We start from the raw sequence: 22,872 nt of genomic DNA, 5'->3' as shown, positions 1-22,872 counted from the left end.
AAAAAGAATTGGCGGATGGTATATTGAACTGAGACTGCGTACTGCGTCGTTGGGCTCATCACTGCAAAGCACGCATCAGAACCACCGAAGATCATGTTGTGGATCGAACAAATGAACACACCCACCCCCCAAATCCGGAAAAAATTGAAGCAGGAAAAGAAAGGAGCGTGATGAAAAGAAGAGCCGTTGATACAGAGGTAAGCATGCACATAAATCCGTTCTTTTCAGTCTTGTTGCTTCGACATGTCGTGCGGGGGCGAATAATTTCTAGTATATTTCTGGGAGGAGTGACTTTCAATTGTAGGGTTCACTAAACTCACTTGTGATGTCCAATCTAATCAGTGAAAGGTAGCTTGTCCGTGGGTCGTATGGCAAGCCGTTTTAACATTTACCTCTGTATTCTACTTAAGTAGAATTAATTCCAATTAAGTAGACTAAAATTAAGCTTAAGTGAAATGAATTACACTTAAGTAGAATTGCATTTGACTTAAGCTTAATTGTATTCCACTTAAGCGGAATTCATATTAGCTTAAGTTCAAACGGGTTTTGTCTATATCGTATTTTACTTAAGTAAAATTCAATTTAGCTTAAGCTGAATTGAATTAAACTTTAGTAAAATACAATTCTACTTAAGTAAAATACAATTCTGCTGAAGTAAAATTTAATTGTACTTAAGTAAAATGCTACTCTACGTAAGCAAAATGGCTTTTCAATTTCACTTAAGCTAAATTGCATTTTACTAAAGTGAAATAGAATTACGCTTAAGTGAAATGTGATTGGTCAATCTATTTGACTTAAGTGAAATAGAATTACGCTTAAGTGAGATGTGATTGGTCAATCAGTAAGCTACTCATTGCGTCACTGTACTTGCCACGAAGTCCGACTTTGTATACTAGTATAGGTACCGCACCACAATTAGAGTAGTGTCCATTCGCTCATAAGGTTAACTATTGTCAGAAAAGAGGTAAAAGTACCTAACGTAAAGCTTGTTTAAGCATGTTATCAGTTACTTTCATTGTTTGTTCTGCCTTTAACAGAAAGGCGTAGGGGTGTCCCTATTATTCTCGACCGGTGCTACGCGCCCCTGCATATATTTTCCGATTAGTTTGTTAGTTGCTGCTTCGTCAATGTTGTTTACAATGATGTTGTTACTTTTCAAACATAGTGCTGCTGTTTTCGTTGACATTTGTGTTTCGTTTTTTTCGTTCCAGGTTCGCACACGCAATGTTGTTGCGAGAGGCATCGCCAACCTGTCGCCGCAGGCTTGCGCACAACTCCCTGGCATCGATGTAATGAGCAGAGATGTTCGTTGCCAGCGTCAAACAAATGACCCTCCAGTCCCGGCACCCGATGATAAGTTATTTGACATTCGGGATGAGTTTAGAAGTACCAACGACGGCAGGCTATTCCTCCGCTATGAAAATGGTCGTGATGACCGCATCCTCCTTTTTGCGACACAACGGTCAATGGACTTTTTATCAACATGTCACCATTGGTTCATGGACGGTACGTTTAAGTCATCGCCGCCTCAGTTTGCACAGATATATACTGTGCATGGACTCCGTCGGGGACGAAACATACCCACAGCATATGCTTTACTGCCAAACAAGAGGGAGGAGACTTACGTTGAGCTCCTTAGGCAGGTGCAACAGCTTACCTTGGTGGCACCAACAAGTGTGTTGACAGATTTTGAAGTCGGTGCAATGAATGCAATCAAAACTGTCTACCCTGAGGCGAACGTACAAGGGTGTCTCTTTCACCTTTGCCAGTCCATACACCGTCGCGTGCAATCAGAAGGCCTACAAGACGAATACATCAATGACAATGTGTTCCGCTCGCAAGTCCGCCTCCTCGCTCCACTAGCGTTTGTGCCTGGAGCCGAAGTCGAGGATGCATTTGAACATGTATCAAATAGGTGGGGGAACCATGGACGGGCCATCCTTGATTATTTTGAACGGGTATATGTAGGACAAGTTCGAGCTGGTGTAAGACACTCGCCATTATTTGATCTTAACATGTGAAATGTTACCAACCGCATGGAAAACGATTTACCACGAACGAACAACTCAATCGAAGGCTGGCACAATGCCTTTAACCAGGCAATTGGATTCCAGCACCCGTCCATATGGGCATTGATCAAAGCGACACGTCGTGAGGAAATGATGGCCGGGCTTGTCATCGCACAGATCGAGGCCGGGCAGCCGGTGCCACCTCAAAAGCAAAAATATCGCCGAGTGGACGAAAACCTAAAAGCCATATTCATGGATTACAGAGACAGACACCTTTTGGACTACCTCAGAGGGATATCCTATAAGCTAACAACAAACAGAAAACTAACAACAAACAGAAAACTGTCTTTCCATGGTTTTTAGTCCAGGAAGTTAACTCAAAATTATCGGCAAATTATTTCAATTGAAGCAACAAAAAGTTTCAAAACCTCGCTCTGCTACCATTTTATGTTCACCAGACATAGTGAAAAGTTAAACTCAAAAAGGAAATTTGCTTGTTCTCTTTTTATTTTTCGTTGCTCATCTCTCCACCTCTATCTCTCTCTTCTCTTTTTCTAAGTCTTTTACAAGTTGTGTTCTGTCTTATACTCATTTCTCACTCAACCTTTCTCTCTGAAGAACAGTTTACAACTGACCACTGTCTCTAAAAACACACTATTCTGTAACTCAGTACAATACATGCTAATTTTACATAACAAAAACAGAATGGTTGGGCAAACAATAGATTGCACTTGAAAGCAATTGCCTATTACATAACATAGCAGGTGCAAACTTGTTAGACTGCTTAACTCTCTAGAACATTTCAATAGATGGCATTTTTAAAGTAATTGCCTATTACATAACATAGCAGGTGCAAAATTGTTAGACTGCTTAACTCTCTAGAACATTTCAATAGATGGCATTTTTAAAGTAATTGGCTATTACATAACATAGCAGGTGCAAAATTGTTAGACTGCTTTACTCTCTAGAACAAATACATCACCATTTCTGCATTTCATGTTAGTTTCGGCGTGTAAATTTGTCGTATAATGTATACTGTGGGAAACACTGAATTGCCCTGTCTGCAAATATTTCGTTATATTGGATTTGTGGTCTCGTTATAATGGGGTTCGTTATAATAAGGGAAAATCGTGAGTGAAATTTGTTCGTTATAGTGGGGTTCGCTACATTGGGGTTTGAGTGGACTTTATTGGTATGTGTGTGTGTGCATGTGTGTGTGTATGTGACGCCCTTAGCTCGTAAACACGATAACTCAACAATGGCAAGTTGGATTGAAGTCATACTTGGTACATAGATGCGCCATACTGAGTAGAAGAACCCTATTGATTTTGGTGCTCATCTCAATATTAATGAGGTCACAGGGTCAAATTTAAAATTTTCAGAATTGAATCATACTTTGTGTGAGGTGTTGGTATATTGCGGGTACATGATAATGTATGTTCAATGTGATATTATGCACATTTATTAGGGGGCAGGGCTTGAGTTGATTTTTGATAAAAATAGCTGTTAAACATGGTAAGTTAACATATAGTAGGTAGGTCCACAGTCGGTGAATGAACCTTGATCAATGTAATCTCAATCAGCAAGGAATCACAATATGCCCACTGGCTTTTTGGTTTATATTTTAAGAAGTATCATCAGAATAAATTTAAAATAGTATACTAAAGATTCGCCACTTTGTCAGACCGGTATGACCTCTGGTAAGAGCAGTGGCATTGTTAGGTAAAAGCTAAAGGTAATTTTGTTTTTTGTTTTTTTAGAAAACCGCTAATTCTTTTGAAATTGGTTGCTCTTCACTTGTGTTTTGTTATTTTCGCCATTTACATCGCTTGTTTTGACTGACAAGAATTTGCAGTCTTAAGTTTTGCGTTATTTATGTTTGAATTCTTGAAAGTTTTAGAAGTCGTCTTTGCTCGTAAAACAACTCAACCATAAACGATCCACGACTCTGTCCCAATTTTTTTATGTCTCATGTGTCTACAATCCCCGCCAAAATGACGGGACAACAGTACCATGAATACAGTGCATTTATATTGGCTGTCTTTAGAACTCCCCACCCCCTCAATCAATGTAGGGGTATAGTAGCTATAATGCATAACAACAGTCTAGAGCTTCGTGATTCCTTGTCTTTGGATTTGAAGCCAGATATAATTGTTTACCTAGCTCTGTTGCCTTCAGGTGACCTTGACCTTAACCAAAAACAAGAAGAATCATCTACTCACTATGGGTAATCCACCACCGAAGTATGAGGATGATCTGAACTTGCGTAATCCACTTAGAGTGGTTACAACCGGCGTCACAGACACACACTTACATGCACGCATGCACATCTTCCGCCTCTGGCAAGGAATCAAAAAGTGGTTCTGAGCAATTTTCATCGAAACTACATTTGGCCAAGCCCTCAAAAATATTAATGAGATGCAGAAGGGTGTAACCTACACATGCACCCACACCTCCCACTAATGCCACCAAAATAAGTTTGAACAAAATCAGACAGACGGTTGCCGAGATAGTAGCATTTAAAGAAATTGTTCGAAGCCCAGTCATGAATTTTAATGATATTGGCACCACAAACAATAGGGACCACCTACTCACTATTCCCAAGTATGGGAATGAGATCAAACTTTGCGTCATTGACTTAGCGTGATTACGAGCAATTTTCAACGAAATTACATTTGGCTCCGCCCCTCATGAATATCAATGAGATGCGATAAGGTATTAACATACGCATGTACCCCACCTCCTACCAATGCTACCAAACAAGTTTGAACAAATCATCCATTTGGTTGCAGAGATACGGAGTCCGTCCACTTTTTAATATATATTAATGAGATTGGCACCAACAACGATAGGGGCCATCTACTCACTATAGGCAACCTACCCACCAAGTATGAGACCGATCGGATCTGCATCGTTTAGTTATCGTGATTACAAGCCGGCGTCACAGACAGACACACGCACACACACATGCGTGAAGGCATATATTCCTGTTGCCTCTGGCAAGGCATAAAAAAGATTCAAATAAAAGCCCCTTCCCGGAAACAAATGCAGCTAAAGTGCGCGCGAAGTGCACAGAAAATGTTAAGGTTATCTAGCTAACATGCATGTGCAAGGAGTAATTAATTCTCACAGCATCAATGCAGCTTGTGCACACGAAGCGCACCAAATCTCTTTTTCCAAAATGTTACCAAATTGACGCCCAAAATATTATCATTGTGTCAGTTAAGCTATAGTATACACAATGCATGCGAAACAATTCAATTTTTCTATTCAATTTTTCCATCCTGCCACCTGAGGGGGGGGGGGGGGGTTATGGCCAGTGTCCAATCTCATATGTTGTTCTTAAAATCTTCATGTGTATTACCAAGTTGATGCAGAGTACTGTTTAAACAGCTTTATGGATTTTTTATGCATTCCTTTTATTTGGGGGAGGGGTTGAGGGTGGGGGAGGGGTTGAGGGTGGGGGAGGGGTTGAGGGTGGGGGAGGGGTTGAGGGTGCGGGAGGGGGATGGTCATTTAGAAGATTTGGCCTTCATAACACTACTTAATCATTATAATGGTTGTACAGATTGACAAATGAGAGTAAGTAGAAAGGAGGGAGCCTAATTAAGAACAGAATCATTTCCAGAATGCCAACTGTATGGTATTCTGTGATTGTTCTCAATCTGATTTGGTAGGGGGGAGTGAGGCTGTCTAAAAAATTAGACATCAAAGAATTATTCTATTCTCTATCCCTGTACTCGGGAATCATTTCAATCAATTCAAATTTGACATCTTGACAGGAAAGAAGTGTTTGCATGAAAGGAATTCCAGCAAGGGGATTTCTCAAGTTGCTGAAGTACAGTGGAAAAAGGCATATTTGTTCATAGCTTTTCTATTATCTATATTATAATTTGTTTATCGCTTTTGGTGCTGCTTGTGACAAGCGGTTACAAGGCCATATGTCACTTCTAGATAGTTTAGCACATGCACTACCTCACTACCTCCATGCAGTGCAGTGGGGGAGCTAGGGGTATTGGTCAGGAGGGGAGAGAATGGTCTGTAGGGGCGCTATCGACACTATCAGAGCTATATACGTCTCTGGACACTATCTAAGCAGAGCGCCACCACTGGTTGGCGCGTAGCGTACAGAATTTTTTGAGTAAAGATGCTCCCTATAGATCGCCGAAAATGACCCTTTCCGGGCCTTGCTAATTTGCAGATAAATGAAGAATAAATAGGTGTCATTGCCAAATTACACCAACAAAATGTGACAAATGTCAATAAGTAGACGAGAGAGCAATAAAAAAGTCAATAATCACGAATAAGTAAAAAGTGGTAAAGAGTGGTAAAAAAGTGGTAAAGAGCTGAAAAGCATCCGCCCCCCTGACTGTATGGACGCTCCACCACTGATGCAGTGGTTAAGTTATACATTACATGTATAGGGGTAGTGATGTATTGTCCATGGCTTTGTTTACTTATTATTTGTTTAGTAATGGTTATATTATTTTGTTTTTTAAGTTATAAAGTGGGTCGACTATAGGTCAGTTTATTTTATCGATCTCTCATCTGCCAACACAAGCAGAGGCAACACCTTTACTTCTTCTGAGAGAAAGTTGAAGACTGTTTGATATGTCTTCAGGTCTTACTGTGTTTTCTGATTATTCACACTCTGTTATACACACTGTTGATGGTCTTGGGCAATTAGACGCTGGTTAATACTCATAGATGCGGGTCATTCCTATAGACGCTGGTTGTATCATACTACCCAGGGAAGGGGCTACTCCACCCAATGGTTGCCCGGACAGTCTAAAGAGGATGGATCGGAATGACAGCGCATATGTCCGAGTGTTCATTATACATAGTCTTGTTAGTCGATACGGACTACAAGAAAGAGAGTGTATCTTATTTGACCAGTTTGAAGTTGTGGGAATGCTATAATGCTTTGTACCCATACAAACTGAGTTCCAACTGTTATTATCTGTGTTTATGATATGTGTCCATACACTAACCGTATACTGTAGTTAACAGTAGGCCAGCGCGCGCGGCTCCTTGATTAGTTGTGGGAATGCTATATTGCATTTGTACCCACACAAACTGAGTTCCAACTGTTATTATCTGTGTTTATAATATAATGTGTCCATACACTAACCGTATAGTTAACAGTAGGCCAGCGCGGCTCCTTGATTAGTTGTGGGAATGCTATAATGCATCTGTACCCACACAAACTGAGTTCCAACTGTTATTATCTGTGTTTATGATATAATGTGTCCATACACTAACCGTATAGTTAACAGTAGACCAGCGCGGCTCCTTGATTAGTTGTGGGAATGCTATAATGCATTTGTACCCACAAAAACTGAGTTCCAACTGTTATTATCTGTGTTTATGATATAATGTGTTCATGTACAAACTGTATAGTTAACACTAGGCCAGTGCCGCTACTTGATTATATGTGTCCTTTGATTGGTTGCTAGGTCCACTGAATATAAAAGCCAGTCGTTACCCTAATATAAATGTTTCTATACCTACTGATTCGTGTATGTTTTTTATTACTTTCTAAGCTTCCGTCCCTATACTAGCTGACCATTAGAGTCATTGTAAACACCCCTAACCCCGCTTCTCCTATGTTGTAGATACATGGAGAGTAGTTGTTTCACTCTCTTATGAAAAGTTTACCTAAGTAGTCACCTATTTAATAGCAGTCTGGTAGTATCAACCTTCATTTTCTGTAGTCTCTGACTAGTGGAATGCAGATGTCTTGGAACTGGACTTTTCTCAAACTCATCTGAGGTCCAGATACTTTCAGATTAGTTTTGGGGAATACACTACCCTACAAACTTTTTATGCAACGGTTCTGTGAAAGTTACATATACATTTTACGTAACGTTACATTACATAAATCGGAAACAGACATGCAACTTTGTGGACGCACATGCTTGTAACAGTTTCGTAATATGTTATGTCACCTAATAATGTAACCGTTAACATAATTGTTACACAAACTGTTTGCATAATAGTAATGATCCAGTTACCTAACATGTTATGTAACATGTTTTGTAACATTTGGTTATATAATTTTGTAACATACATGTAACCTTGTGGACGCAGGGGCTTGTAACCGTTTCGTAATATTTTATGTCACCTTATAACGGAACTGTAACAGAATTGTTACACAAAATGTTTGCATAATAGTATTGCTCCAGTTACCTAACATGTTATGTAACATGTTTTGTAACATTTGGTTATATAATTTAGTAACATACAAGTAACCTTGTGCACGTACCAGCTTGTAACCGTTTTGTAATATTTTACGTCACTTAATAATGTAACCATAACAGAATTGTTAAACAAAATGTTTGGCATCTCGATAATCAAACTGTAATGATATTGTTCCACAAAATATTATGTAATGTAGTGAGGTAACTGTAATAGTATTGTTACACAACAGAGTTGGTAAATTGATAACCAAATTGTAATTTTGTTGTTACAAAATATTGTATGTAACTTATAATGTAACTGTAAGAGAATAGTTACACAGATAGTTTTCTATCTTAATAACCAAACTGTAATGTTTTTGTTAAATAACATTTTACATAACCAGTTAACATGACTGTGACAATATTTTTTACACAAAAAAGGTTTGAATTTTGATAACCAGAACTGTTATGTGTTGTTACAAAACATTTTATTCAATTTATAATGTAACTTCAACAGTTTTGTTACACAAAAGGTTTTGTTACTTTAGTATGTTGATAACCAAACTGCATTGTTATTGTTACAAACATCCTATGTAACTGTACAGTCAGTATTTTTACACAAAATGTTTGGTATCCTGATAAACAAAGTGCAATCCAGTATTGTAACGAAAGGGTTTTATATCTAGATAACTAACTAAATTTTGATGATTTTGATTAATAAAATATTTTTACCCTGGCAACATAATTTCAATATAACAGAATACTAAAAAAGTTAAAAAAATGCAAGGTTTCAATTCAATCATTTATTCAGAAACATTCATAAATGCGTAAACAAACTTTCTGTATACTGGACCAGTCTCGAATGCAATTCGAGACTGGTCGAGTGTATAGAGAGGAGAATTTCTTCAGGATCGAAATGTTAGACAAACACTGGTTTGTTGCCGTGGCAATCATGAAGTCATAATTAAAAGAAATGAAGACATGGTGTAACGTTGCCATGAGTATATGCAAATATGTTTATGGGCAAAGAAATGTTTCAAATTGCAAAAGAATACTGTACAGTATATATAGCCTACTTGCAATTAGTTACAGCAGTACATTACATGTTTTCACACACACCGAGTCTCAATACACACTGTACGTACTTCTTAAATCATCCAGCTAAATACTTCGAGTAACATGAATGACATAGGGATTAATTTTGAGCTAGTGCTAAAGTCAGCAGTGCTTCAACGAAGAACCGAAGCGTAGAGCGTCCAATATTGACACTATAACAGAAGAAACCGTGTCGCTAAGCCTAGCAATAATGTAAGCACTAGGCCTACTACTAGTACTACTTCTAGCAGTAACGACATGACTGACCAGGGACTAGGCCTAGCGATCTTTCAGACTCGCAATAACACTGCGGTTACTACAAGTCCAAACCTGTCGAACAATCATACAATGGGGCTCGGAACCTCTTCAAAAACTGCTCATTCTCAGGCCCAGTAAATGTTTATTTAAACAGTTCATCTACCGACCTGGGATAGACGAGTTCTACTCAAAAGAATGTTAGCAACATGCAACGTTGCTATCCTAACAGTTGTAGCGTTTACGGACTTTCCAGGACACACACAACTCAGCATCTGCTTATTGCGCAATTTGACCTGGTAGGTAAAAAAAAAAAATTAAAATTTAAGACCAAACGATACCGCTTCATTCGTATTTTTTCACTCTTAATGTTCGTCGGAAGAAAATGCTGTTTTACATGAGGTGACTATTACCTCATTCAGGAAAAAGATTAAGGGAGGCATAAGGAGAATTAAATACAGATCAGCAAAATTTAGCGAAAAAATGCCGTTTTCTAACATTTATGAATGAGGATAAAAACGAGGGCACCCGGTCTTAAATTTGATTTGAGACCTCTGATGACGTCATCGAGAAGGGCAGCGGACCTCGGCTACCGCCTCGGTCCGCTCAGCCTCCTCGATGATGTCATCATCGGTCTCAAATCAAATTTAAGACCAGTTCCCCTTGTATTTATCCCCCTAAATCAAACATGATGAACATTCAGTAGGCATCTGAGTCTGACTCCAATGTGCTGTTGTGCTGCTGTTGTTCCCTTTTGCTTCTCATCGGGGAGGATCTTAGCCAAGATTCCACCCCATTTTTGACCAGCACCCTCAAGTCTGGGGTGCTTTGAAATCTTCTTTTCACAGCATCTGCATTGCAAAAATGAAAGGGAAAAATTATTACTACAACACTGATCAAATGCTCTATTTAGGTCACAGCTGAAAAAATACACAATTAGACTAGAGTACTTATTCTATATATAATAATTTTAACGACCCTATAACTTTTTGAACCACTTTGGCAAAGACTCCCAATAATGCATAATCATTTTGACAAACACTACAGACCGTGCCATAAAAAAAGAGACAAGCATTTATTATGTTTTCATGAAATGGCCACTAGAGGACCTTAAGCCCAAACCTGGGTCGTGTGTGTCCTATCTCTTCCTCTGGCCACGCGCAACTTGTAACTGCCAGTAGGTACCAGAATTTGGACTTACAAATTCAAAAGAACTACATTTTAACATATTGAATTAATTAAGCAACTATAATTGAGAAATATATGAGTTTCTTTTCCCTTCAGTCTGATTCAGGAAACTTGTATATTAGATTTGGAAACAATATTTTTTTTCAGTTCAGTAGTGGGGCATCCTCCCCATCCCAGGAAATTTGATCATTTTATGGGGCAGTCAGAGTGGGTAAGATGAAGAGCTATTATTCTCGATGGGTCAGCAATCCCAATGGTTTACCTATTTTTTTTTTTTTTACAAGCGTACCACATGGCACTGTGATTCCTTGTCATAGGTAAATGTAATTTTATGTAGTTAGATATTTAGTATTATAGATCTACTCCTGATGAATATTTATGTTCATCACACTAAAAATTTCGGCTCAAACCTATTACCTATGTACACATTATGCTGAACCTACATACCAAGTAATAGCTTCATCAAAGTTGACCTTGAGAATGTTTACATGCTAGCTCTGCCTACTCATGAATGTTAATGAGATCAAATTTTGTATGTGTCCGAATCCCAACTTACAATAGCGCCAAATTTGAAGAAATTCTGACTTACGGTTGCAGGGATATTGATGTCCAAGGAACTAACATTAGGCCCTGCTTACTTCTAATTATTCATGCCATCAACACCAAAAACAATAGGTAGGCCCCTATTAATAATCTACTCACTGTGCTGAACCTACATACCAGTATGAGCTTCATTGAAGCTGACTTTCTTGAGATATCATGTTTACAAGGAAGTGTCACACACATACATACACACATACATACACCATCATGTTTGATTCTCTTTTGCCTCCGGCAAGGTATAACCAGAAAACCAAAAGGTTTTGAGATTCCATGCCATGTTACCATGTTATATACTACAGAACCAAAATGAAAATGCTTAAATTTTGGGAATATATTTCCTCCCAGTGTTTGTTGGACTGCTCCAGCACATCAATGACACAAATGCCTACATGTGCTCCAAATGGTCACACTCAACCGAACTTTCCATATTCAATGCTGAGCATCAAACAGGAAGGTCACCAAGATCTCAAATTCCAAGGTAGTTGCTCTAGTACAGGGTTGTGCAACCTTTTGCAGAGGAGGGCCGCATGGAATGATTATGATGAAGGAGGGGGCCGCATGAACCCTACGCTCGATTTTTCGATTTTTGCCCGAAGCCCAAGGCAACAAGATATGAGCACTGCGCGCGGAGCGCACTGATTTATTTTCCTTCCTGATAAAACATGAAAAAAGTCCAGCCCCCCCCTTTCCGCTGAGAGAGTGTCACACAAACTGACCTGTATGCAGTTTTTTGGACCCAGAAGGCTCGAATGACTGATTATATAGCTTAAAATTGTTATCAATAAATCTGCTCACTAACATTTCGCACCGTAGAGCATCTCTGGCGGGCCGGATGCAACCATGCGGCGGGCCGGACTGTGGCCCACGGGCCGTAGGTTGGACAACCCTGCTCTAGTACTACTTAGGTAACAGCAATACTACCAAACTAGAGCACCAATGGTGCAGAAGCACATACCTTTTAGAAGCCAAAAATTGTAGGGCCCACAAAATTGTTGCAGGGCACACATAATTTTTGTAGGGCCCAAACAATGTTAGGGCCCAAAAATATTTTCAAAGCCAACACGATTATAGGCCCACAAAATTTAGAACAAATTTGTTTTCAGAGCCCACAACATTTTGGGCACACAGGGCCCAAAATTTAAGGATCACAGAAATTTTAGGGCATCCAAAAATGAGGGCCCTTCATTACAATTCCAATATGTTTCAACACTTGTTTAGCCAACAAAACTTCAATAAATACACTGTTTGATGGAAATTGAATATCCACCAATTTACTGGACCAGTCCATTTGTCATGCTTGTTTATAAATGACTCTCTCTATAAACCATTTGCTTCCTGGATTGACCTTAATGGATTGAGTTTTCTTTAACAATAGCATACTGTTAAGGAAAGGCCTATTGATATAGGGATTATAGAATGAAAGCACAAGCATACCTTTGTGTGGAGTCATTCCTATAATTTTGACAGCCCTTTTTAGAAAATGGATCAGTCCATTGTGGGGCGTGGTTAACCAGAACAAAGCCTTATCTTGTTATCTAGGTGTTTAGTATAAAAAAAAAACTGTTGATTTCAGTTATGTAGAATATTTCTAAACTGTTAAATTAGCATTTACCAGATAGGCAAGCTAAATTAGGGCATTTATCAGAATTTGATTATCTGACCTCATGTGACCTTCGACCTACACCCAAAACAAGACAAATCATGTAATATCCATGAGGAACCTACATACCGAATATAAACTTCATACAAGTTAGCCTTATTAAGTGGTGGTGTTTACAAGGCTTTTAGAGTTTGACCTCTGTTGACCTCAGATGACCTCTGACCACCACCAAAAATAATGTGGGTTTTGCACTTACTATGGGGAACTGACATACCAAGTATCAACTTGCTAACCTTGTCAAGTTATGCTGTTTACAAGCTGTGAATCCGTTTTGACCAGATTTTCAGTGCTTGACCCCTCCTGACCTTTGACATACACCAAAAACAATAGGGACCATTAAGTCACCACAAGGAACCTACATACCAAATTGAGTACAAATTTGTCTATAAAAGTTTTTTTCTTCGCCCCCAACTCCCCCCTCCATGTGCCTCCATTCTCCAACCTGTCGTATACTTCACTTGCCTTGGCTCCCCATCAAGGAACTTGGATGAGCAAATGCCGGCGCCATCACTGTTTTTCACTACATCTTGTAGCATGCACAAGAACATAATATGGTGTGTGCTTTATGAACAAAACACTTACAGTAAATGCACTTGTTCAAGTACAAGCCCTTGAACGGTAGTTTTGCAACTCCATTCTTGGACTTCCCAGCATAGGAGTACTGCTCAGCCAGAGAGTTTTCGGTGACAGCCATCATCATGGCCAGGACCATTTTTCCAGGGTCTGCTCCCGAATATGTTGTTAAGTACGAGGTCTGAAAATAATGGGACATTTATTCAAGAGAGGAAATGCTACACGGTCACACATTTGTATTATTATTATACAAGCACACTGTATTTTGAAAGACTGAATGTAACCAAAAATAAACAAGGCGGTTCTCGAACCTCTAGTTTCGTCTGGTTACGCGACAGTGTGTTTTTGCTTTGATTGCAAACATGTTATGATCTGGTCATGTACACTTTTTGGTAAACTCTAAGAGTGAAAAAATTTAGATTGAAAAATTTGAACAGTGGAAAATGAGAAGATTAGATACAGGTCACTGGAGGTCAAAGGTCACCCAGGTGCAATTCGACTATTGTATTACAAAAGCATAACTTTTGACAGTGACAGACATTTTGTTCTTGAGTTATTGCAAAAATACTAGTTTTTGATCCCTAATTGACCTTTGTTGACCTTGTCTCACATGATGGTTATGATTGAAATTGATCCTTCACCCCATTCACAACTAGTCCCAAAGTATCAACCATGTTGGACCATGTTAGTGGGAGTTTTGTAACAACTTATTGCTAAAATACTAGTTTTTGACCCCTGATTGACATTCGTTGACATTGGATAATATGACCGTTATGTTTGGAAACGATCCTTTACCCAATGCACAACCATGTCAACCTTATCAGGAGGAGTTACACAAGTTATTGCTAAAAAACACACATTTTGACCCATAATTGACCTTTGGTGACCTTGGATCAAATAACGGTCATTTTGGAAAATCTTTGGCCCCTCATAAATTCTGACAATATCATACCACTTTCTGCCTGAAGGGCTGATCCTTTAGTTTCTGTTCAAATTGGTTCAATTCTAGAACCGTGGACAGCTTTTTGTTGAAGCACTCAACCACTTCCTCTGCTTCACTAGGAGCAGCTTGCAGGATCTCAAGTTTCAACCGATCAATGTCATGCTTGTTTTCTATGTTAAGCCTTCTATTCTCCTCTCCCACTTGCAGTAATCTGCTGAGTAAATCTGAAATTGAAATGAAAACATGCAGTCACTATTTTTGTTTTTAAATAGTATGCTCCATTTTCTCTGATACATAAAATAGGGCACCAGGGGTGTTATGGTGTGTGAACTTAGTCACTCTAACCAATTTACCAAGAGGCATTGCTGTAGCCAATTCTGTCACTGCAGTAGATTGTATGTGTGCAAGTCTCTAAATCAGACTTATGACAAAGCTATGCCATAGCTAGCTATGCCATGAGTGGAGTAGCGTTCTCTATCATATATGCACTGATCAATGTAGAACTTTTAGGTAAACATATCAATACACATATATGTCAATGACAGCTATGGAGCTTATTCCAGCAGCAAAAATCTATTGATAACATGACCTAGTGCAGCAGTCATGCAGTTACTTGTGTTACATTTCTCAAGCACCCTAAAACTGAAAATCAGGTTTATCCAAAACGTGCAGTACTGATACTGAATGAAGTAATACTAATGTTCATTTGCCTTCACATTGAATGGCACACATATATTTAATGGGGTGCATAGTATTGTTACAGAATTTACCATTTTTGGCGAAATACCAAAATGGTCAATTACTTACATCATGGTTACTCCTGTTACACTAGAGTTCAAACATACAAATTTCTGTATAAACAAAATTAGACAGACCTTGTGTCAACTTATCGTATTCACAAGCGGTGTCACAGATTTTCACAAACACGCACAAACAAAAGCATGACTGTATATATATATATATGTGTATATTATATATGTGTATCTATAGATATAGATACAGGGCTCGAAATAAGATTAGAAAAGGGCACGGCCAAACGGCTATCGGTTTTTGTTAAATTTGAAGGGAGATTCGTCGGGACCTTAGCCCCCATGTCGGGAAATCCTGGCACCACACCTGGTGCCCATGATGTCATGTGTGCACATATGGAAAAATTTACATGAAAATCATGATGATGAAACCTCTACAACATTAATGATATATTTTCTGGATAGGTGTTGGTGGCAAAGAGCAGGGCTAGTGCCATGGTGTCACTTTTGTGTTCATACTACAGTATTGTATGTACAGAATTGCAGATGTTACATAATGAGAATAAATGGAATGGCATGAAAACAGCTCTTTTCTTTATTTATCATTAGTCTAGGAAGTGAGCTCTTTTTTGAGAGGGGGGGGGGAGGGGGGTGTTGAAGGTCATTTGATGTCATCAGCATTTTTCCTATTTTCAGCCAATAGAGAGCTCATCTGGAGGTACATTTTCAGGGGGCACATGCCCCCCTCTACTTCCCCACCCCTGTCGTCCATGCCACTAAGCTGCCAGCTGTATATTCCCTCCCCCCCATGCCCCTTTGCGAGGCCAATGAGTGCTGACAGTTGTATACAATCTATCTTGCATTCTTGCTCTCATCATCTAAAATTGGAAAAGTGCCATCTATTTTTATTTTGTTTCTCTTCAATTCCACCGCAATTCCATGTCTTTTATCTGCGAAATTTTGCACAGATGTTCAACAGGTGTATGCTTATCAACATGCAAAAACTTATTCAATAAAAGAGATGCCTGTTTCAATTAGAAAAACTTTTGGAATTAGTACAGTTGTGTTTAGCAAACTGTCATCCATTTTGTTTAATAGTTTCTTAAAGTGCACAAGTTTGCGAATATTAGTTTTATGAAAATTGACATTTTTCTTAACAGAACTGTGAAATTTGTTTTAGTGTAGGTATTCTGGGAACGGAAATCAATTTCTAGACACATTTTTGGACTACGACCCACGGTCTAAATGAAAGACAATTACTAATTTGCCAGAAGTTGAGACTAATTTCAGGGCATTGTCAACTTTTTCATAGAATTGCCCTTAATTTAAAAAACACTCACCATAGAGGTCTTCATTTTTCACGGGTGTTGGCCGGTTGGAGATACGCCTCGGTGTTAAGGTTTCTTGATGCCTACTAGTAATATGTGCCACTGGTGAAACCCCTGGTGTGTCCAAATCTTCAAATCTTCCTGAAAGCAATAACAACCATTTCACTGCAGCAGCATTCAGTACTAATTTGATGTCAAATACCTAACAAGGGATTCAACATTCAGCAATCATGCAGTTTTTAATTACTTCAAAGCAGACAGAGCTGACCTGTTCACTAAACCAGAATGCACACATTCTGTGAACAGTTAAAGTACCCCCCCCCCAAAAAAAAAAAAATAACATAACATTTAACACACACAGTGACATGCACTGGTCAGTTATCACTCCAACAACGTCAAGTCAAGTGTGACATATGTCAACTTCATACAAGACTTCTCTGGTGACTTTATATACAACTTATGTTGCAATTTGAATAATTTAACATCTGACCCTGTGACCTCAATCATATTTGTGATACACTGTATAAGCATAGATATTAAACAATAGGTTTCGTCTACTCCATATGAGTCTTCCACCCACAATGTTTTTTGGAGGAAAAATCATTTCCTTGTTGATGTAGCAAGGTAGCTAAAATGTATTTTTGTTCTTATAATAAATTAATTTGTCTAATGCTATAACATCCTTGAATTCTTGAAAGTTTAGACTTGCTCCAGACATTTTCTTCCTGAGTAATCCCCAACTGATCGTCTGTAACATGACATCACTATCATTCCGCTTCGCAAGTCAGAAAACCCCTTTTTCATTTCCAAATGAGAAAAAAATCTCATTTGAAGCAACAAATTGCATCTAAGGCCAGGTGAAAATGCAAGAGTTTTTACAAAATGGAGTGGGTGTTGAAGTGTGCTACATTGCACCAAATTGCATCTGAGGCCACCTGGAAATGCCCAAAAATTCCAAAGGGGAGGGGGTGTGGGGAGGGGGACAACCCATCCCCTTAGACCCCTCCCCCAGGCCGGCCATCAGTCTTCAGCCCCCCACTCAAAAGTACCTTCCGATGCCACTGCAAGTAAATGAGAACTAATATGAACATTATCATGATAATGAAGAGTCCAAAAGGCTCAGTGATATTCCTTTGCTTACTATATAAACCAAAATCATAGTGAAAGAGCACACCATTAGAATTATCCAATAGGGATTATCATTAAAGATATAGTCTGACAAACACGTTTGTATAGCAGCGCATCAGACTACATAGTCATTTTTTGAGTGAAAATATTAGTAGCAAGTTTCTGGGTGAAGATAGGAGCACACTTACGTCGTCCCATAAAAATAATCATGGCTACACGTACGTGAATGGCCCCTATAGGCCTGTACCCTTCCTTTTGATGTGCCATTATAACTACAACCTGGTCCGGCTGGATAGTTCGTACTATCCGGGATAATTCAGGATCCGGTACATCCCTAAAATTTATTGGGAATGCAAGCACAGGGTCACTTTCAACAATTGTCAACAGATAGATAGAAAGGGTGATAGGTATGAGAAGGTAAGGATATTGGAAGGGAAAAAATGGGATGGGGAGTGGAAGGAGCGGACAAGATAATTGTCCAGATAAGTTCAAGATATGGGAATGGGAGGGGGAAGAGAATATGGGAATTGTAAAAGGTAAGGGGAACGAGGGGATTTAATAGGAAAAGGATGGCGTGAACATCTGTACTGAAAATGAAGAACCAACATCATGGAAAATCATGAAGACATCAGTATTTATAACGGAGGTATGAAAATCATGTATCAGCATATAATATGATATAATAATACCAAGTCCAAGGAAAAACGGACAATGTTTACACTTTGGGATGCGAACGTGTGTCAAAGGTGTCAAACGGTACTGTACATCATGTGACTGTTAGACCTATTAAACTCAATATTTTTCTGAGTGTAATACACTGTACATGTACCTGTTCTGAAAATCATATAACATATTCCTAATATAAGTACACAATTTTGTATTTACCTAGCTTATTGCCTCAGCACAGTGTGCTTCTATGAGAATGAATATGGCCACAGCAAATTTTCAACAGGAAACGTTTCTTTCCTAAATTTTTATGATTTTATTTACCAGATTCAGAACTGGGTTCTTCTGTAGTGTGACTGGTTTCGTCCAACTCGGCATCATGTAGAAAACGTTTCTTGGTTCCTTTCTTTGAGTTTTCTCCAGTTTCATCTTTAAATGATAAAATCATAATTTCATAAGATACATCGTTGACATGTTATATGACCATGCATGTTAATTCATCACCCTTTCTGAATGGAAATTAAATGAGGTATCCATCCAAACAATCAAAATTGGGGTTGGGTACTAGTATTCATTACTATAGATATTACTAACTGGTATAGTAATTATTATTATTATATATTATTAAGTATTACATTATCTATACTTACTGAACTCCTGATTACCCATCAGAAAATGTATACTCATTGGGAGTTATACTATTTATGGTAATGGTGGTAGCCAGCTATGTTTCATTCCATGTTATCCATCAAAGACTGTGCAAGGAGTAGTAATCCTACCTGCATCAAGTGTTAATTAACATGCATGTTTACTGTGGCCAGGTTTTATATTTGGTACAAATCTAATTCTCTGTGCTTCTCTACCAATCTTCTGAATCAAGAAGTTCAAGGGTTTCTCCTTCAGGAAGAAGTTTACTTTTAGTATTATTTTTTGGCCTCTTTTTACCCTCTGCAAGTTTAGTTTCCCTAATGCTAAGACCTATATAGCCTTCCTTCTCTTAGGCGTTATATGTAACAGTGGCACACGTCTACCAAATGAATCATGTGTCACAGTAGGTTTACTGCTCTCATATACTGGGGAGACTGGTACGCATAAACATATATCAGGGATGTAAGTGCAGCCAAAAAAAAAAACCGGAAAACTATTCGGAGACCCCGGGTGAATGCCGTCCTAACACATCCTACTCCTAGCTCTGACTACTTACACACTATCGTTATGTTAGGCTAGCTCAGAAGTATTAGCCCGAACACTTCTTACCCCTAGTTCTTACTACTTACACACTATCGTATGTTAGGCTAGCTCAAAGTTACGAATACGTCGCAGCGAACTACGGAATAAAAAATAGTCTCACATTCGAATGCGATCACAAATATCGACTTTCATATGCGTATCCCGTAGATTTCCGCCGCTCACAAATATCACAAGCGTTAATTCCGAAAGTTATGTCGAGCACCAGCAGTTACAAAGATATTAATTAGCAGTCCAATCAACGTGAATTAGGCAAGGTTTTTCAACGACAGAAATGAGCTATGGCGATTTGAAGTTCGCACGTACGCAACGATATTCACATGGCACAATGTTGTACAGTGCAATGCGATGATGCGAAACAGGAATGGTATTTTGATTGATCGATGAGTGAAAGTTGAAGTTAGCTTGCTGCAACGGGCCAGGCATTTTTGCCGCGTTGTGTCTTTGATATTCGAACAATTTTGTGGAACTTTATTGGAATTAAAGAAAACGGATTTCTGTAAAAATACGGAAGACTTACATCCCTGAAAAAAACCGGATTTCCGTAAAAATACGGAAGACTTACATCCCTGCATATATGTTTTTTACCAGATTCAGAACTGGGTTCCAACTCCGCTTCGTCCAAAGTATGAAGAGAACGTTTCTTGCCTCTTTTCTGTCTTTGGTTCTTTGAGTTTTTTCCAGTTTCATCTTTAAATGATTAAATCATAATTTTGTGAAATAAATACTATGTACATCATTGACATGTTACTGTATAACAAATAACAGATCCTTAAATTTCATGCAAATGTAATTGTCATATGCTCATTAGCTACATGGGCCCTCATGTAAAGTACTACCCAATGAGTGTACAATTCAATATGTAGGAGTTTAGTGATATCATATTACCCCAAGTTACCTGACCCCAATAAAGCAGATTTTTGGAAAAAAATACACCAAAGGTACAGTAGAGTAGCTCATACCATAAATGAAATATCCCCCCCCCCTCATATTTAAAATGTGAGGGAATACACAAAAACACTACGGGATTCCCGCAATCCTGGTCCTTACGCAAACCCTGCAGGGTGCATGCATGCTAAATGAGGTGCCAATTAAGAAAGAGACCAGACAATGTGCAGTTTTGACACCCATCAGCCGCTCACCTTTTGCCCCCCCACCCCTCCCCTCCCCCATAGTTTGATATACTTCATCAATGAATATTTGCAGCAATATATTAGTTCAATGTGTCACACAGCTAATTATCACTAAAGTACTGTAGGCTTTTCCTACTAATATTTCCTGATTTAACAGAACTTAATATCATTTCACCCAGCAGTCACAACTTTAACATTACCAAATTACCAGTGTTGGAGTTTGGTTCTCCGGTGTAGTGGAGGGGCCTAAATATGTTTCTTTTAGAATTACTGGTGCTGCTTGATGTGGCAGAATCTGCCTCAGGGAAGTTTAGGTCAGCCTCCGTCACCGCCACTGTGCTGCTGTGCTCAAACCCAAGACAGACATTATCAACTGTAAGATGCTAGAAGAGAAATAAGATTAGTTTGAGAATTAGTTTGGTTAATATTCAGGCCCTCTTAGAAAGCTGCGGGCTTAGTGATTCCTTGCCTTTGAGATTTAAACTGTCTGAATTAGAATTTTAAATGATATTTGACCGCGGTTTCTGTTACAGGAAGACTAGAGATCTATTTTTTATCTTGGCGGTGACAGTAAATGGTGATGTCAAATGTTAATGTACGAAAACTTTAGACAATGTTCCCCCCAAAAAATCATCTTTGTAAACCACTCCCCCCCCCCCAACAAATATACATTCATGGCTATTTCATTTTATGATGTCAAATGAGCATATGGTCTGGCCTGTGTTTCTATATCATGTTAGATTTTTACTGTTCAAAAATGAGAAAATTTCCGATTAAAACAGCAGTCACACTAGGGCTGCGCTTGAGCTGCGACCAATAAATCATGAAAGCGAAGAAGTGAGCGCAGTAAAAAATTGGGTACCCGGCTGGTATATAGGGAGGTCCGGGTAACCGGGGACGAATTTTCTACCCAGTGCAAACACTTCACATGTGTGCATGTAGAGTGCCCTGAGGAATGTGACTAGTTTGGGGGGATTTTCTTGTGCATGTATAGATACAGAGATATACCAATTTACTGACATCTGCTTCTCTCACGTTTGCTTTTTACAGCAAACTATCACTATGCATTATTTAATGCATGTATAATTCACCTACCTCTGTATGCAACAACCTGTTTAATTGAGGATGTAGTCCATGATGAATTGGGCAGCCCCCATGCAATTGTTTTAGTCCGGGATGCAGTCCATTTGCACCAAATTTTTCCATCTTTCTTAAATATCCAAGAAGTTGGCACCACTCCAGCAAGACTGTTTTGGAATTCCACAATAGCATATTTCTCCATAATGAATGTACTGAATGATGACAAAAAATACTAATAGTACTATAGAGGACAGTGCAATTATTTCTAGCAATTCGCAATATTGTGTTACTGGTTATTATAGGTTATGCAGATATGGCAGTACAACTCCAGTTTTGTTGTTTAGAGGAATGAACAGAGCTTTTTCCTTGAATGCAGCTTTCTGTAGTTGTATCATTTTGCTGTTTTTCATGCATACTTGAGATATTCTCAGTAGCTGAGATTCACATGGATTGGTGTAGAAGTTTGCTGGTTTGTGGAACTCTTCACATAATATATATGCCATGTTGACAGCATGTACCAAACAGTAATGTCCATTTTTCAATAGATAACAGTTATCTGGCTTCGCAGAGCTAATCTCCAGTTCCATAGGCACCACATTTGTATTTTTCGACTGATGTTTCTCATATTCTGCAAGTATGTGAGCTTCTTGTACCAAAGGATTTTTACCAGATCTCACCATTGATTTTAGTTTCTGCATGTAGTTCTCAAAAGGATATGCAGAACAGTTTTCCAGACACCCATGCTCTTTTGCAACTATTGGCAAATGGACAACAGCATGGAAATTATATGATGAAATTTTTCTTCCATAGAGTTCCATGCCTTTGTGGAAAAAGTACTCTAAAAGTTCCTGAGCATAGTCCACATATTTCCTAACTAAATTCTCATTCAATAATATTGAAATACCTATGGACAAACACAAGTCTAGAAATGGGCTGTCAACTTTATGGTGTTTAGCATTTGATTTTGACCTGAAGGAAGCGTCAGTACGTAGGGTATCAATATCACGAAACTGCATGGATCCATTTTCCCATACA

General features: G+C 38.7%; 2 protein-coding genes across 10 annotated transcripts in view; one reads left to right on the top strand and one right to left on the bottom strand.

Moving 5' to 3' along the window:
* Positions 1-22,872, top strand: part of LOC139983616 (uncharacterized) — a 121,223-nt gene that overhangs the window by 67,365 nt on the left and 30,986 nt on the right. The window contains exons 3-4 of one of the 9 annotated variants that reach the window (XM_071997282.1): positions 7-197; positions 1,212-3,948. The exons of the other annotated variants lie outside the window; for them this stretch is intronic. Coding sequence (XP_071853383.1) covers positions 171-197; positions 1,212-2,021 — 837 coding nt within the window. The 5' untranslated portion in view covers positions 7-170 and the 3' untranslated portion in view covers positions 2,022-3,948. Of the gene's footprint in view, positions 1-6; positions 198-1,211; positions 3,949-22,872 lie in introns of those variants that run through there. 9 annotated transcript variants of the gene reach the window in all.
* On the bottom strand, positions 5,535-21,146 carry LOC139983519 (uncharacterized). Its single transcript, XM_071997130.1, has 7 exons — positions 20,966-21,146; positions 19,027-20,314; positions 18,701-18,805; positions 16,595-16,723; positions 14,515-14,729; positions 13,572-13,743; positions 5,535-10,389 (listed from the first exon to the last, which is right to left on the bottom strand). Exons 2-7 carry the CDS (start codon positions 19,061-19,063, stop codon positions 10,238-10,240), a joined length of 810 nt encoding a protein of 269 aa, XP_071853231.1. The 5' UTR covers positions 19,064-20,314; positions 20,966-21,146; the 3' UTR covers positions 5,535-10,237.

The sequence above is a fragment of the Apostichopus japonicus genome, chromosome 16, assembly GCF_037975245.1.
Source record: "Apostichopus japonicus isolate 1M-3 chromosome 16, ASM3797524v1, whole genome shotgun sequence".
NCBI lineage: Eukaryota > Metazoa > Echinodermata > Holothuroidea > Aspidochirotida > Stichopodidae > Apostichopus > Apostichopus japonicus.
The sequence above is the reverse complement of the archived record's forward strand: the minus strand, read 5'-3'. Positions and strand labels throughout refer to the sequence as shown.